The 16,648-nt window shown below is 36.2% G+C and overlaps 1 protein-coding gene across 2 annotated transcripts in view; it reads right to left on the bottom strand.

Annotated features, from left to right (window-relative positions):
- LOC129222212 (cilia- and flagella-associated protein 36-like) overlaps nt 1-16,648 on the bottom strand; it is a 105,212-nt gene that overhangs the window by 45,843 nt on the left and 42,721 nt on the right. Inside the window, exons 2-3 of one of the 2 annotated variants that reach the window (XM_054856689.1) lie at nt 10,008-10,072; nt 6,527-6,634 (exon numbers count right to left, since the gene is read on the bottom strand). The exons of the other annotated variant lie outside the window; for it this stretch is intronic. Coding sequence (XP_054712664.1) covers nt 6,527-6,634; nt 10,008-10,072 — 173 coding nt within the window. The remainder of the gene's footprint in view (nt 1-6,526; nt 6,635-10,007; nt 10,073-16,648) is intronic. 2 annotated transcript variants of the gene reach the window in all.

The raw sequence follows: 16,648 nt of genomic DNA on the forward strand, positions 1-16,648 counted from the left end.
TGTACAACGTTGGAGCTCCTTTCGAACGAATTGGGATCGACATCCTGGGTCCTCTACCAAGAACTGCTGATGGGAACAAATACATTCTTGTTTCCATCGACTATTTCACCAAATGGCCCGAAGCGTATCCCATTCCAGATCAAGAAGCTACCACCGTAGCAGAGACTCTAGTCCAACATTGGATCTCGAGATATGGAACACCTTTGCAGATTCATTCCGATCAAGGGAGGAATTTCATCTTTGCTGTGTTTAAGGGCCTATGTCAAATTCTCGGAATTGAGAAAACTAGGACAACACCATTACACCCACAATCGGACGGCATGGTGGAGAGATTTAACCGCACAATCCTGAATAATCTCTCACTATTGGTATCCAGAAATCAACAGGATTGGGACAAGAAGCTACCTTTGTTCCTGCTGGCCTACCGCAGTGCTGTCCACGAGACTACCGGATATGCCCCATCTCAGATGCTCTTCGGACGAGAGCTTCGGCTACCTTGTGATCTCGTCTTCGGTCGTCCTCCGGATGCGCCTGCATCGCCTGAGGAGTACATCCAGGATTTCCAGGACCGATTGGAAGACGTTCATAACTTCGCACGAGAGCGAATCAACATCGCGGCGGAGAAGATGAAGACCCGATACGACACAAGGTCTACTGGACATGAATTCAACGAAGGCGACAAGGTTTGGTTATGGAATCCCATCCGACGGAAAGGTCTGTCACCCAAATTGCAATCGCATTGGGATGGACCCTACAAAGTCGTTAACCGACTAAATGACGTCGTAGTGAGGATCCAAAAATCACCTAATGCAAAACCTAGGGTTGTACATTATGATCGGTTAGTCCCATACTATGGCCATAGTTCATGAGTATTACGTAAACAACCATGGTTGATAACATAAAAGTTGTAGATAATTTTTTGCTTTTAATGTTTAGTAATATTTCTTGTTATTATTGTGTTTTCTGTATCTGTTAGTTATTAATTAATGTGTATATTTGTAAACTTGTGTTAGAAGTTTGGCACCCTTTCTGGGGATTGTACTGCCCGGGACGTGCAGTCCTTAGGAAGGGTGCAATGTTACAAATCCTGTAAATAGTAATTGTAGTAACGTAACCTGTAAATAGTTTCCCGTAATGAATATACAACCCCTTTTCATTCGGCTAAAGTATACGACCCCCTATTTTCTTTTCTTTTCATTGATAAAATTTGATAACGATCTACGCATTTCGAGAAGAGGTAAGAATGTTGTGGAAAATTCTTCGATGTTTATAAAAGCGTCCTGCGTGATAAAGAGGGGAGTTTCGATTGAGATTTCGAACTGAGAGCGTATTTGCTCTGTTTATTGCGAGGCATTTCGCTGTGTTGTTTTCGTATTTGGAAGTAAATACGTGTGTAAACGTTGAGTTTACGGTGTTGTGTGATAATTGCTTAATTGCTGATGAATAATTTAGCAGTTGTTGACGATCTTTCCTGTACATAGTGTAAATAAATTTCCTGTGTTTTTATCAAGAACTGTGTCTTTATTTCAAGAAAGTGGAAGTCGCACCGAATCCGTTACAATATGTTATACAATGCCTGTGTCTCATCCGTCATACTAAGTAGGGGAATGTGGGGCAAAGTGAAATGGTGAAATATTTACTCTGCTCATAGGGCCACTTGTCTGGTAATATTTTAACTAGGTGGCAGCACATGTAGTCTATTTCAGTCAGGAAAAAAATACCGTCAAAGTTTAAAGCATATGATAATACATGTAATTTTCAAAATTTGATACTCATATTGTAATATTTTGTTGTAAGTAAAAAATGTTTTCTATATATCTTTATCTTTACTAATAATAAAGCTGAATGTCCCTCTGTCTGTCAGGATCTCTGTGACGCGCATTGCGCCTAGACCGTTCGGACGATTTTCATGAAATTTGGCACAAAGTTAGTTTGTAGCAAGGGGGTGTGCACCTCGAAGCGATTTTTCGAAAATTCGATGGTGTTCTTTTTCTATTCCAATTTTAAGAACAAAATTATAATAAGATGGACGAGTAAATTACGAAATTATCATAACGTGGAACCGTAACATGGGCACAAGCCAATGGGCGAGAAAATTCACCATCCATTATTTGTAAATATACAGGCGAACCAAAAGACCTTATAATTTTCTATTACGGGCAAAGTCGTGCGGGTACCAATAGTAGTGAATATTAAGCTTTTTTGTATTTCAAATATTTTGTTTTTAGTCAAATACATGCGGCAAAATGAATGGGACAAAACGAAATAGTTTATTTTGCTTACTTACTCAGCCATTTACTAAATCAGTTACGTATTCATTTATTAGTTAATTCATTTACATTCCTTCATTTATTAATTCACTTTATTTTTCATTTATTCCCTTACAACAAAGTGAATTTTACTAAAATTTCGTTTCTACTGTTTCCCGTATTTTCTCGAATGTTCTATTAATTTCTGTATCTTTCCAAGTCTGGAAAGTTCCAGCACTTTCTCAAGTTGTATATAAGGAAATGTAACGTTCATTCGTGGTTCTGAATAAAGATCTCGAGTTGAGACTAACGAGTATTCGCTTCATTTGGCTTTCACATTGTCTTCGCTATCTTCATATACGCGACAATATGAAACTCATTGTTATAAAAGTTTGGTGCCATATAACTGTAATTGTAATGATAATTTTGAATAAAGGCTTTTCTAAAGCAATACAGTGATATAGAGATGAACTTCTTACTAGGTAACTTCTTACTTTTACTGAAATATCTACATTTACACTAAAAAGAATTAAAAAAAAATTTTTTGAAAAAAAAAAAAAAAAAAAATAGAACCGACTTCGAAATTGCTCTAAAAAGTGAAAAATAATTTTATTCTTTAAACACCATCGATAATACTTTTAAACATAATTTTTGAAGTTGGTGTAAAAACAAAAAGTAAAATCCATTGTAACCATGCTTCGTTCATATTGTTATCAAAAAATCATCCAAATTTAGGAACGAAACATTTATAACGTTACTCAAATATGCTGTCATCAATGCGTAATGCATGTGGTAGTGAATAAACTGGGCCTGATTTAATTTATAGTTGTAACTGAGTTATGGCTGTGAATGATTTTATCGATCGTTTTTGCGCCAACTTCAAAAATTATGTTTAAAAGTATTATCGATGGTGTTTAAAGAATAAAATTATTTTTCACTTTTTAGAGCAATTTTGAAGTCGGTTCTATTTTTTTTTTTTTTTCAATTTTTTTTTTTATTTTTACATTTAATTATACGTTTACTGTTTCAGTATCTTTTCGATTAATCATTCAGCCTTTTATTTACTGAGTCATTTGATCAATTTTTTTTTCATAAAAATCGACCTTAATTTCCATTTTGCTAATAATTTCCAGATTATTAATTCCTATCATTTAAGTTTGATAAAAAAATAAAAATACTATAACGATATGCGCTGTGAATATAATCTCTATGATAAGTGTACGGGTGAAAATCCTCATATAAATAATAGCCGATGATCGAGTAACCCGCGAGCTTCAACAATGAAACTCGCATGATAATTTGATAATATGTTTTGGTAATGTTTAACATGCAGGGAAAGGATTTATCGTTACAAGGCTGAACTCGATCCGGTAACATAACAGTTTTACTCGTAAGACTGTGTCATTTCAGGGGAATGAAGAGACGAAAACAATGAACACTATTTCCTGGAGTTTAGGGTTAATCCACTGGAGTTAGGGTTCAAATTTCAACTACAGTGACCTCTCGCTTATACGCGATTTCTGTTATACGCGATTTCTGTTATACGCGTTTTTCACTTATGCGCGTTTTTCTCACGGGCCCGGCCAGCGATATAGGAAAACAATGTTAACTCTTGTTCTTTTATACGCGAAACCTAAAATGCACCTTTCACTTATGCGCGATAAAATTTTTTCAAGTTTTAGTTAAATCGCCGATTTACGCTTTGCTTATCGGAAGATTTGTACTCTTCTTGATGTCTCTTGTAATGCTTTCTCACACTTTTATTCCAATGTTCAAAATGTTTCCAAGAACGCGTTTTTTTTCGCGCAAGTGTGCGATTGGGGGTGCAGTTAGTGTTGTGATTGACATCGGGAGTGGACAATGGGTTACAAGCGAAAAGGTTGACCTTCCTAAAAGTCGTGTTGAAGCGGAAAGCATTGACATAGCCTATCGAGGATGTTTTGTATCTCACAGATTATGACCCTGATCACGCGACAGTTTTTAGGTTTTGTGGAATTCGCTTACATACTGTACAGTGTATAAAAAATGACAAAACGTGCAACTTCAAATTTTACATTTTTATTAAATTACAATGCATAAATGGAAATGATGTGCGTATTTATTCATTAGTATCAGTAGTGTACTATTAGTATTACTATAACTGTTGATAACTTACTGTATTTAAGCTTATTTTTGGGGTTTTTCACTTATGCGCGAATCTCACTAGTGCGCGAAAATTTCGTTGTCCCCTTTGGTTGCGTGTAAGTGAGAGGTCACTGTATCAAAATATCACCAAACCGGGAATTGCTTCGTTCAAATGTAGAAACAATTTTCCCCCGTCATACCATGACGGGCGATTTTCTAATTGGCCATAATAACTATATCTTTATCACTGCAACCTAATCAGCACTGCTTTTTTCATCTCTACGCCTCGTACAGTGAAACCCAGTGGCGTAGCTAGACCCGACTTTCGGGGGGGGGGGGTTACTTCTTTTATATATATATATATATATATATATATATATATATATATATATATATATATGTATGTATAATCGCTTGGAATTTTTTCCTTTTCTTCTTTTTTTTTCTTTGTCTTCTCTCTTCTTTTTCTCTTTTTTTTTTGAGACTAACTTTTCGGGGGGGGGGGGGTTGTCCCCAAAACCCCCCCTTAGCTACGCCCCTGGTGAAACCTGTGTAAGTTGACCACTTGCGGTGCAGTACTTTGGTGGTCAACTTAGACAGGTGGTCAACTTATAAAGGGGGTAATGATTTATTTATTTATTTTTTTTTGTCATTTCTTGCACCATGTATTCATTTTTTGACTAATTGACACTTACTCTTTCGGTTCAACTCACTTTTATTGTTTAACATTACTTTGAAACAATAATTTTAAATGTTATTCAAGTATTTTTAGAGGTTATTTTCTCAGAATGACGTATAATGTGTCGTGTAAATTTAAAACTTTAGTAAATTGATAAAAAAAACATTATTTATAAAAAGTTATTTGATATTAATAGTTCCTAAAAAATCACAGCTAATCAAAAATAACAAATTTTTCGCTTATTTTTTTTTCTCATATACATTTAATACATTTATAATCATGATGATCTAGTTTCAACAAAATAACTCCTTATTGAAGTTTGGCGCTCTTATTAGACACTAGTTTTGGAAATTCCATATGTGTCTGCTAATTTTCTCTGGATTTCTCCATTTTCAATTAATTTTAATATTTCATACTTTTTATCAATTTCAAGTTCAACTAACTTTCTTTTTGAAGCCATTTTATGTAAAATTATAACACAAAGAGCAACTAGCTGGACTCTCATAGTTCTAAAAGTCAGTTGAAAATGAAAATGTCCTATTTCTTAATCCTTTGCACTAGAAATACTGCAATGCAAGTAAGTTTTACTCTAGTACAAATCCGGTGTTACTACAAAATATTGCAACTGAAAAAAAAAATACTTTGTACTTTTCCACTGACACATGTTTTCATTGAACATAGAGTACAAAAGGTAATCTCAGATAGAATAACAAAAGAAAAACAATTTTGGAGAATAAAAGAGTTCTTAGTAGTTTTCCAATGTGGTTAAACTTACAAGGAGGTTTAGTTATGCTGCTGTTTTATTTAGTTGGTAAAATGCTGGTCTGGCATGAAAAATATTTTTGGAAAGCTATAAAAAAATAATAATAAAATAAAATAATTTGCTAAATTAAGTTTAAAAAATAAACCAAGTGGTCAGCTTACAAAGGCTTTTTTACAATACTCCAAACCAAACTTGGGGTACATTAGTGGTCAAGATAGACAGGTGGTCAAGTTACAGAGGTTTTCCTTCATTATACAAGATAGGACTAATTCCGTTCCTGACAAAAGCTATCAGCTAAAAACATAGACAGGTGGTCAACTTACAAAGGTGGTCAACTTTACAGGTTTTACTGCATTACCTAATCTAGAAAAGCACCAGTAATAATATGAAAGGGGTGGTGCACATTTCTTCTTCATTTCTATTCCATTTCATTTGTAGAAATGAGAAACGCAACGAATAGGGTCCTATCGCAATTCGTGATAGCAAAAAACATAATTTGAATTCAAGACGTCAAAATTCAAATGAATGTCAGGGGCCGGATGTTCATTTATTATTATTTTTTTTAAATTTAAGATGTTCTCTGCTTCAGTTTAAAAGGAGAGCATAAATTGAACGGGCATGCATCGATTAACTATGTTGTTATATATTTATTTAAAATAGATGTTGGCATATTATAATAATATTGTAACAAAATATTCGTATTCCACTCACCTTACGAAATTGAGAATGAATATTCCTCTCAGTTTCGCTACAAGCCCTTTCGAATTCTTCCGGGCCTATACCTAGATCTTCCATGTGACTACTCAGCATTGTATCCACCTATTAGAAAGAAAAAAGGGTAATAAAGGAAAAAAAAACATATGTTCACTTAATAATTAAACTAATGATGATGAAATAAACCTTGTGCTCCCAGGCAAAAATGAACTATCGTTAGAACGTTTGTACAAAATTAGTCAAAGGTTTTCAGGGGTTACTAAGCGCTACATAAAAAAAAGTTTGAATTCTGAAATTTTGAATTCAAATTATGCTTTTCGCAATCACGAGTTGCGACGGGACCCTGCTCTTTGGGGGCTATTGTTTCTAGAAACGGCTCCTCCCCCCCCCAAGACTGCCCCTCCTCCTGGGCGGTTACGTGTGCATAGCTGTGTGTGTGTAGGTTTGTGTGTGTAGGCTTGTGTGTGTGCGTAGACCTGTGTGTATGCACGTAGGTGTGTGTGAGTGTATGTGTGTGAAGTGGTGTGTTTGTATGTGTGTGAGTGTCTGAGAGTGCGAGTGTGTAAGACATGGACGTCTCCAACCAGGAGAAGCGGATAGCTCAGGATCGAGGGAAAGCCGCGCCTGCAGAGCACGGCGGACGGTGGTGCTGCAGAGCCCTGGTCTAAGCTGAAAAAGGAACCGGACATCAAAGAAGGTCAAGAGAACAAGAAGCAATCGTAATGGCTCAAAAAAAAAAAAAAACTCCAATTTGAATTCCGAAACTTTGAATTCAAATTATGTTTTTCGCAATCACGAGTTGCAACAAGACACTACTGGTTAGAGTTATTGTTTCTAGAAATGGCTCCCCCCCCCAAGCATGTCCCTCCTCCTGGGTGGTTACGTGTGTATAGTTATGTGCGTAGGCTTACGTGTGTGCACGTAGGCGTGTGTATGTGTGTAAAGGCGTGCGCGCGTAGGGGAGTGTGTATGCGCATGCGTGTGTAGGACATGGACGCCACCGTCCAGCAAAAGTGGATTCCGGTGGACAGTGCTCAGGACCAGCCGCGCCGCCGCCGGTGGACGGTGGTGCTGCAGGCCTGGTCCAAGCTGAAAAAGGAACCGGAACTTCAAGTACTGTCAAGGGAGAACAATAAGCAATCGTGATTGCTCAAAAAAAAAAAGAATTTTGACCTCTTGAATTCAAATTATGTTTTTCGCAATCACGAGTGTGTGAGTGTGTGTGTAGGCGTGTGTGGGGGGGTATGTGTGTTTGTGTGTAGAAGGGGGGTATGTATATGTGTGTATAGGCATGTGTGTTTGTGTTGTGTGCAGGTATGAGTGTGTGGGTAGTTGTGTGTATGAGTGTTTGTGTGTGGGGGGGGGGAGAATGTGTATGTGTGTGGGCATGTGTTTGTGTCTGTGTGCAAGCATGAGTGTGTGGGTAGGTGTGTGTGTATGTGTTTGTGTATGTGTGTAGGCGTATGTATGGGTGTGTATGTGTGCGTGTGTGTGTGTAGTTGTGTATGTATGCGCGTGTGTGTAGAATATGCATGCAACCTGGAGACGGTTTTTGCAAGAGGAACAGCATCGTGAGGAGTCGGTCGACGGTGATGGTGCGGAGGGTGGCGGTGGGAAAATAAAATAATAGGACATCAAAACAGTCAAATGAAAGCAATAAGCAATCGTGATTGCTTATTGCTTAAATTAATTAATAAATTTTTTTTTAAATAATTTAAAATTATTTAAAAAAAAAATGGACAAATGCAGCAGGAAAAAAAAAACATTTTAAAACGGACGAACTTTTTACCTCAGGGTCTACATTATACGCTTCGCCCCCTTTCTAGCCGCTTGCGACGGTACATTAATTATTGGGAAGTACATTAATTTTTGGCACGCCGCACAGTGGAGCGAAAACGCCAAAATCGCATAAAAGTGTTTTTAAAACTCTCTCGCTTGTTTGTCTACACAGGCATGTTATAATGGATTTTTCTCGATTTGTTTGGGCTCAGGGTCCAAAGTTCGCAGGTTTACGCAGCTAATTCTTTTTCGGGGTCTTTCTACAGACCATTGATGACTAATTAATATTAATTTCTAAGAGGGCATAGGAGGACATTTTTTTGTAGAGAGTTTTGAAAAAAATAACCTTCAATTCCGAAGTTTTTGGTGCTGATCAAAACCGATTTTTGGTTTGAGAATTCGATTACTCATTTTTTTCGTCCTGTTACTATCGTTGGACACTAGAGAAATTAAATGTACCCGCCTTTAATGAGAAAAAAATTTGTAGACTGCTTAAAAGCTAGCAGCTTTTAAGCAGTCTATAAAAGATTGACTGTAAAAGCCAATTCCCGCACTCGTGGTTCTGAAACTTTCTAAAGGCTCCCTTCAGCTTTGTAGTGGATGAAGGGCTCTAAAATTCCATTTCTGATTGTCTAAGAGGTAGGCATGTGCAAATTTATTAATCCTCAATTAGTTTAGTATAGGGAGAAAAAGCCATTAATAAGCGTTTTTTGGCGTTTTCGCCCCACGGTGCGCCGCGCCGCACCTCTAACTTAACTCTCTTTCGCTCCAATCATTCCAGGGTCAATTTTTTCCTCCAGTCTTCCGCGTCTCTTCTGCTTTAAGCAGAGAGGGAGAGACAGGAGTGCCCAGCCCCTAAGATCAAGGGCGCACCCCCTAATTATCGTAAAGACCCCCCCCCCAAATGAGAAAAACACCCCTCAAAACAGCACCCTCTAAAAATTTCAATGGCACAGTCTGCACCATGACCACCTTCCCCCCCCCCCCCTAGGTGGGCACCCCTCGAGAGAGAGAGAGAGAGAGAGAGGAATTATCAACAACTTGCCAGCAGCCAACTTAAAGAAATGTAATGACTGTGTGGACGTCTGAAATTGCAGTTTCAGTAACTAAATCTATTGCGTAAAAATAATAAAAAATTTAATGCAGAAGTGCTTTTGAGTGAGGACAGAAATATACGAAATGCCTTCAGATCCTAATTTGAAGCGCTCTAAAGCAGGAAAAACCGTTTTACAGAGATTGACGATAAATATCTCTCTTTCGCTGCACGATCAATATTGAACCAAAAATTGTTTAAACATTGAACCGAAACTTATAGGTAATCCGGCTCAGACTTTTTAAACAAAAAATGTTTCGTTATCAGACCAACTATTCCCGCAAAATTTGTTAGTATGGGAGGGGAAGGGGTGCGCAGAAAAATCGATAGACATACATTTTATCTCTTAGTCCTACTTTCCTTAGTCCTCATCTCTTAGTCCTACTTTCAAATAAATTATTGAACTATTTTACACGTTTTGACCCTTTTCTTTAACAATATTTTGACACTACACTATACTTTCTTTCATATTTTTCTTTTCAAAAACTTTTATGCGAAAGTAGACCAAAAAGAGAGTACCGGAATTTTTAAAAAGTAATTTCAAAATAGATCAAAATACTGCAAATGTTTTCAAAAAAAAAAGTTTACAAACTAGTTTGTACTTACTAAATTTTTGTATTCATTATGAAGTTTTTTGTATTCATCTTCATTTCCTTCAACTGGATCAAATACTGAAATTAAAAAGTAAAGTACAAATGAACACAATTAAATAAAATAAACATACGTATACTTATTTTTATGTCATATTGTAGTATATTTATTAGCGTGTGTTTATAGTACAATGTAATATTTTTATTTATATTGTAGTATAAGGTTTAGATCCTTGTGAAATATTTTACATGAAATAATCCTTGCACGATATTATAGTAGTGCAGTTCAAAAGTTAAGTTTTTACAAAATAATGCGTATGTCTCTTAAATCTGGATGGCTTCTGAAACTTTTAAGCATAGCTCCACTCCTAGAAATTTAATCTGTATCGACCCAACTTCCTCTTGTTTTTTTTTTTTTTTTTTGGTGGGTGGGTGGGTGGGGGGGGGGGGGGAGAGGATTTGATAAAATAGATAAACATGTCTCAAAAATGAACTTTGTATGTGCGTGCAGGGGCGGACTGGGTCCCGGAAGAGGGCGCCAACCTTGGCCTTCAAAGGGCGCAAAAAAAGGGAGGGGCGAGAGAGGGCAAAAAAAAAAAAAAAAAAAAAAAAACGATGGTACACACGTTTACGAGTTTAAAGAAAAAAAAGTGAAGTGAAGTCAAACAGGTTTGTGACCTCAAATAAATAAATAAAGAAAATGCACTAAAAGGTAAAAAATGAGATGATTTTAAAAATTAAGGAAATTCGCATCAAAAAAGAAAATAAATTAAAAAGAAAAAAAAAACTCCTGTGTGTGTGAGTTTAGCCCTTTTAATTTTCTCGTCACATTCTAAAATCTGCCCCATTGAATAATGCACGTTCTCTTGCCGAAAGAGGCTTTTACGGTTACAAAGGGAACTGTTGTTACGGAAAGAATAGTAATTTAACATTAAAATTTTACTTTGGAAACTTCAATGATTCTGCTCAAATTGCGTTCATTCAATGCGCAGAGAGATGTTTCTTGAAAATAATAACACAATGTTGACCTTCGCTTTGTTTCAATGCCGCATTCGCGTAAAACCAAAACTCATCCACGTGAATTAAAATAAAGGTGTCAAATCTTAAACCGCGTAAGATCAAAACCGCATAAAATAAACCTGCGTAAAACGAGGGTCTGCTGTATTCAACATATTTTATTTACTGTCAAAAAATATGAACTGAGAAGTATTACTTCGAATGCGCGTACACCCACGCGCATTTAATTTTTTGAGTTATATTATAGACATTAATTATTTGATAGGGGGAACAAGGACTTTACGTTGTGTACAAATAAGTTTTTTTCTCCTTTTACAAAAAAGGAAGTATTGTATCCGCGAAAAAATTTTCACTCAAAAATCGGCCTTAATTTCCATTTTGCTCACCCCCGAATGAATTTTGAGTTTTTTTTTTCGACCAGACCACACGTGGATATATGCCTAGGAACCTACAGACACCCGAAATACCCATTTTGAAGACCCCCGAGTTATTCACCACGATTTTTCTCGTGACGTCCGTATGTACGTATGTATGTGCGTATGTGTGTATGCATCTCGCATAGCTCAAAAACGGTATGTCCTAGAAAGTTGAAATATGGTACGTAGATTCCTAGTGGGGTCTAGTTGTGCATCTCCCCTTTTGGTTGCATTCGGATGTTCCTAACGGGGGTCTTTTGCACCTTTTTGGGGGGAAATCAGTGTTAATTTCGATGTAAACTCAAGTGGTATTATAATTTGTCGGACACTTGGCGATATATCGCCAGTCTTTAGGTCGCCAAATTTTGTCGCCAACTACAAATTGGCGGATTTTTTTAAATTTTTTATCTGGTTTCAATTTGGCCATTGTTGGTGATATTTAGAGAGTAAACAATTGAATCACATTAAAACTACCAATAATGAGGAAATGATATGAAATTGGAGTAAAAGGAAGTCACGTGATGCACACATTAGCTCGTTTTTCTTCATTAAATAGGTACTTCATTTTCATTTGCTTTAAATGACCTATTGTAACAAAAATCAATTTAACATATGAATGAAATCAAATTTAATTGACCATTTAGACTTCATAAGGAATGTGTTTGGTAAAACTCTTCTCGAAACAAAAGTCTAGCTACGGCCCTGAAACAGTGTCTTTGATGTAACCCCATAAAAGGAAATCACGTGGCGTGCGGAATGAACTTTTTTTTTTACACTTTAGACGTTTGTCGTGGAAATATAGGTTCACTTATCAAACATCTGTAACTGAGAAAAGCTTGACATTTTTTTTCCTAAAATAATGTTTCACTAAGTGTAATAAGTGCTAGTAGTTTCGAAAACATGATTCTTTAAAGTCTTCACTGCGCACAACCCCTATTGTTTGAGGTTAAGTCAGTTAATGGTAGACTTAAGGGTGCCACCAGGGGGGGGGGGGTGGCTCAAGTTGAGCCATCCAATTTTTTTGGTTGGGGGGGGGAATTTTATTATTTTTTATTTATTGAATTTATTTATTGATTTATTTAGTCTGTGTGTGTGTGTGTGTTTATGTATGCATGTAGTATGTCATCGGCGTAGCACAGAAATTTTTAAATAAAATAATAATAACATAATAATTTATGAATAAGTAAGTGAGAAATATTAAAAAAAATGAATAAAATAAAAAAGAGCTGAAAATTAAAATAAAAAAAAGGGAAAGGAGGTTGAGATTTTTTCGGGGGAGGGGGAGGGCGATTTGCACCATTGGACTTGGAGTGGGGGGTGGACACCCCTGAGTATGCTCGCCAGATTTTTCAAATGTTCTGCTGAGACATCGGAATGTCCCCCCCCCCCCAGAGTCGTGAGTATCCAAAAGGGTCTACACGCTTCTGGCTGGTGTTTAGAGTGTTTAAGAGGGCAGTTCATTCTCAATGCTATGAATAAATGGCCACTAATTATTAACCTAAACCAAGGGTAACAATAAATGTCACAAGCAGATAAACTTAAACATTTTATTTATTCCCCATTAATATTTATAAGTTACTTTAGTAAGAAGAAGCACTTTTGGATGAGAAATAAAAGTTTGAATAGTACTTACGTGTACTTTTCATATGCTAGGACGTTTTTCAGAAAGTCCTTTTTGGTTTTAATCTTGTAACAAGAATCCTCACAAGCTAATCCGATAGTAATTTTACGTGTTAACGCTGAAAATGACTTAAAAGTTTTAATCTCGTAACAAGGATCCTCACAAGCTAATCCGATAGTAATTTTACGTGTCAACGCTGCAAATGACTTAGAAGTTTTAATCTTGTAACAAGAATCCTCACAAGCTAATCCGATATTAATTTTACGTGTTGACGCTGCAAATAACTTAAAAGTTTTAATCTTGTAACAAGAATCCTCACAAGCTAAATCCGATATTAATTTTACGTGTTAACGCTGCAAATGACTTAAAAGTTTTAATCTCGTAACAAGGATCCTCACAAGCTAATCCGATAGTAATTTTACGTGTCAACGCTGCAAATGACTTAGAAGTTTTAATCTTGTAACAAGAATCCTCACAAGCTAATCCGATATTAATTTTACGTGTTGACGCTGCAAATGACTTAAAAGTTTTAATCTTGTAACAAGAATCCTCACAAGCTAAATCCGATATTAATTTTACGTGTTAACGCTGCAAATGACTTGGAAATTATTCTAAATAATCCTTCACAGTAAATTATTTTTAGAATGAGTCTGTCATCTGACATCAAATTATATCTTTTACGGCACATAAAGTAAACCGGCCGGGACACCGGGATTTTGTCTGGAAACCGGAACGTCTGGCAAGCCTAGTTAAAAGTAACATTGCGTAAAATCTCGATTTTCTCCAATGCCAGTTTCTTTGCATTCACTATTGTCGCCGGTAAAGAATGGATTGGAACACATTAGTTTAGTTGCTCAATTGAGTCCACTTTCACCCAAGCAAAGCTCCATTTACGTTTGCAAAATGACGTCTTTCCAACCTTAACCCTTTCAGGGGCGCATCACTAATTTTTGAGAAATATGAAGAAAAACATCACAAGTAGGTTTATTTGATCATCTAGACATAGATTTTTCAGTTAAAAAAAATTTTTTGGCAACTTTTTTCGCTGCGGGTGGTGTCTCCATTTGTTCACACCTCCCACCTGGGGAAGGACAAAAACATGTTTACACATGTAAAAATGAATTTGAATCATTTAGAACAATATGATTGAGTACCTCAGGTAAAATCAAGAAAAATGATTCACTCTTTCAGCGCTAATTAAAAATTTCAAAATCTGAAACAAAATTCCAATTTTGGGGTAAACGAAAAATTGAAAATTTGATGATTTGGACAAGAAATTGAGCCTACGAAAAATTTTTTTTTGTTATTCTGCCATCTCATTTTGTTCATTGAACTCAAAAGATAACTCAAGCGATCTTGATTCAAAACATTCGGAAAAAAAAAGAGAAAAAAAAATTATAAATTGTTGGTTTCACAGCGCGACCACCGCTCCTGAAAGTGTTAACCATGTGGACAAAAAGTGCAGAAAAGACGCTTGAGACGGAACTGAGCTTGTATGTGAGTATGTGTGTTATTTCACTTGAGTGCAATTTATCTCGGTCAACGAGAATTGATAAAACTTTGTTCAACTTTAAATTGGCTCTGTTAAGAGCTGTCATCCAAGATACGCGACACAAAGTTGCAATGATTGAGCAGAAGCTGTTTGATTTACATTTACGTGTTGCTAATTCCAGTCGTCATTTTGAATTTTTTGACAGGAGGTCTTGGCAGAGAGCTGCTTTTTATTCAAACAAACACAAATCAGTACTTAATAAAAAGTTAACCAGTTTATGTAAAGTTTCTTCTAATCTTACAACTTATAACTTACCAAAAGTTAATGTTAATGCTGTCGTCAATCTTTCAGATGTTTCCTTAAATTCTGTTCAAGTTAATGCTTTAAAATTCAATAGTAATTTTGCGGCCCCATCTAAACCGTCGTTTCCTCTTTTAATTGCTCCGGTCGAAAAGGCCTTGAAATTTAGTACTTTAACTTCCACACAGAAGGATTCAATCCGTCATCTCATTTCTAACAACATCAACTTCAATTCACAGTTCCATAACAAGCTATATAATGTAACTCGTACCGTAAGAGATTTATGTGCTAACTCTGATTTAGTCATTACAAACGCTGATAAGGGGGGCCAAATTGTTGTTCTAAACAAAAAAGATTATATCAACAAATGCAATAACTTAATTTTAGACGGGCCATATGAAAAAATCAAACAAGATCCTCGTGGTAAAGAATTAAAAACTATCAGTAACGCCATTAAGTCATCTCCGTTGATTCCGGATTTTCACAAAAAACGCTTGATTCCTTCTGTTGCACAATGTTCCAGATTCTACGCTTTGCCTAAAGTGCATAAACCACTCATTCCTCTCCGTCCCATTGTTTCTAACATTGGTATTGCTTCTTACAAATTGGCCAAATTTTTAGTTTCCGTTTTTTCACCTCTTCTTTCCAGCAACTGTTTGACTGTTCGGAACTCTCTTGACTTCGTTCGCAAACTTCGAATTTTTCAGTTAAATAACCATAGAATGGCCTCTTTTGATGTGAAATCACTCTTCACTAACGTGCCTGTTGAAGGTGCGTTACACTGCCTTAAACTGAGATTAACTGAACATCACTTTTCCTACTTTGAGATCAATGAATTGTGCAATTTAACACGTTCTTGCTTAAAACTAAACACGTTTGTTTTCGACGGTAATTTTTTCCGGATGACTGAAGGTCTTGCTATGGGCAACCCTTTGAGTCCAATTCTAAGTGATTTGTACATGCACTATTTCGAACTTAAATTATTTAAAATTATACAATTTGATTTTTACGTCAGGTACGTTGACGACATTTTTGTGCTTTTGAACTCGTCTGTCAGTGACCTTGATAACCTTTTATCCATCCTAAATATTATTGACCCACATATTCAATTTACTGTTGAATTGGAATCTGGTAATCATCTTTCTTTTCTTGATGTGTCCATCACTCGTCATAACAATATGTTTACAACTACTGTTTTCCGTAAACCCTTTGCTGTTTCTCTCCCCCCCCCCCCACAAGTTATCCGTTCATCCTCCTAAACAAAAATTGGCTGCTTTTAGATCTTTTATTTACCGTGCTTTAGCCATTTGTTCAAATTCCAATTTACTTTCACCTGAACTGAATTACCTACGAAGTATTGCGGTTGATCGGGGATTCACATCAGATATTATTGATACCATTTATAAGAAGCTGTAGCTCAACTAACAAAAATCAAACACTTGCTCCTGTGAACTATTCGAGTTCAGTTGTCTTACCCTTTTTTCCTAAAATCAGTCTACAAATCGCCAAAATCTTAAAAAAGTTTCATTTTTCCGTCACTTTTTCTCCTGTTAATAAATTAAAATTTTCAAAGCTTAAACACCCTGTTCAGAACCTTGACAAATGGGGCATTTACAGTGTTTCCTGCCAGTGCAAATTGGCCTACATTGGGCAGACTCGACGATCCCTCAAACTCCGGATAAAAGAACACGAAAATTACGTCAAAAAACAGGATCTCAAACGCTCCTCTATTGCTCAACATTGTTGGTCTTGCAGTCATAATTTTATTTTTTCTTCCGCTAAAGTTATTCACGAGTGTTCGTCCATTCATG

Source organism: Uloborus diversus, chromosome 5 (genome assembly GCF_026930045.1).
Source record: "Uloborus diversus isolate 005 chromosome 5, Udiv.v.3.1, whole genome shotgun sequence".
NCBI lineage: Eukaryota > Metazoa > Arthropoda > Arachnida > Araneae > Uloboridae > Uloborus > Uloborus diversus.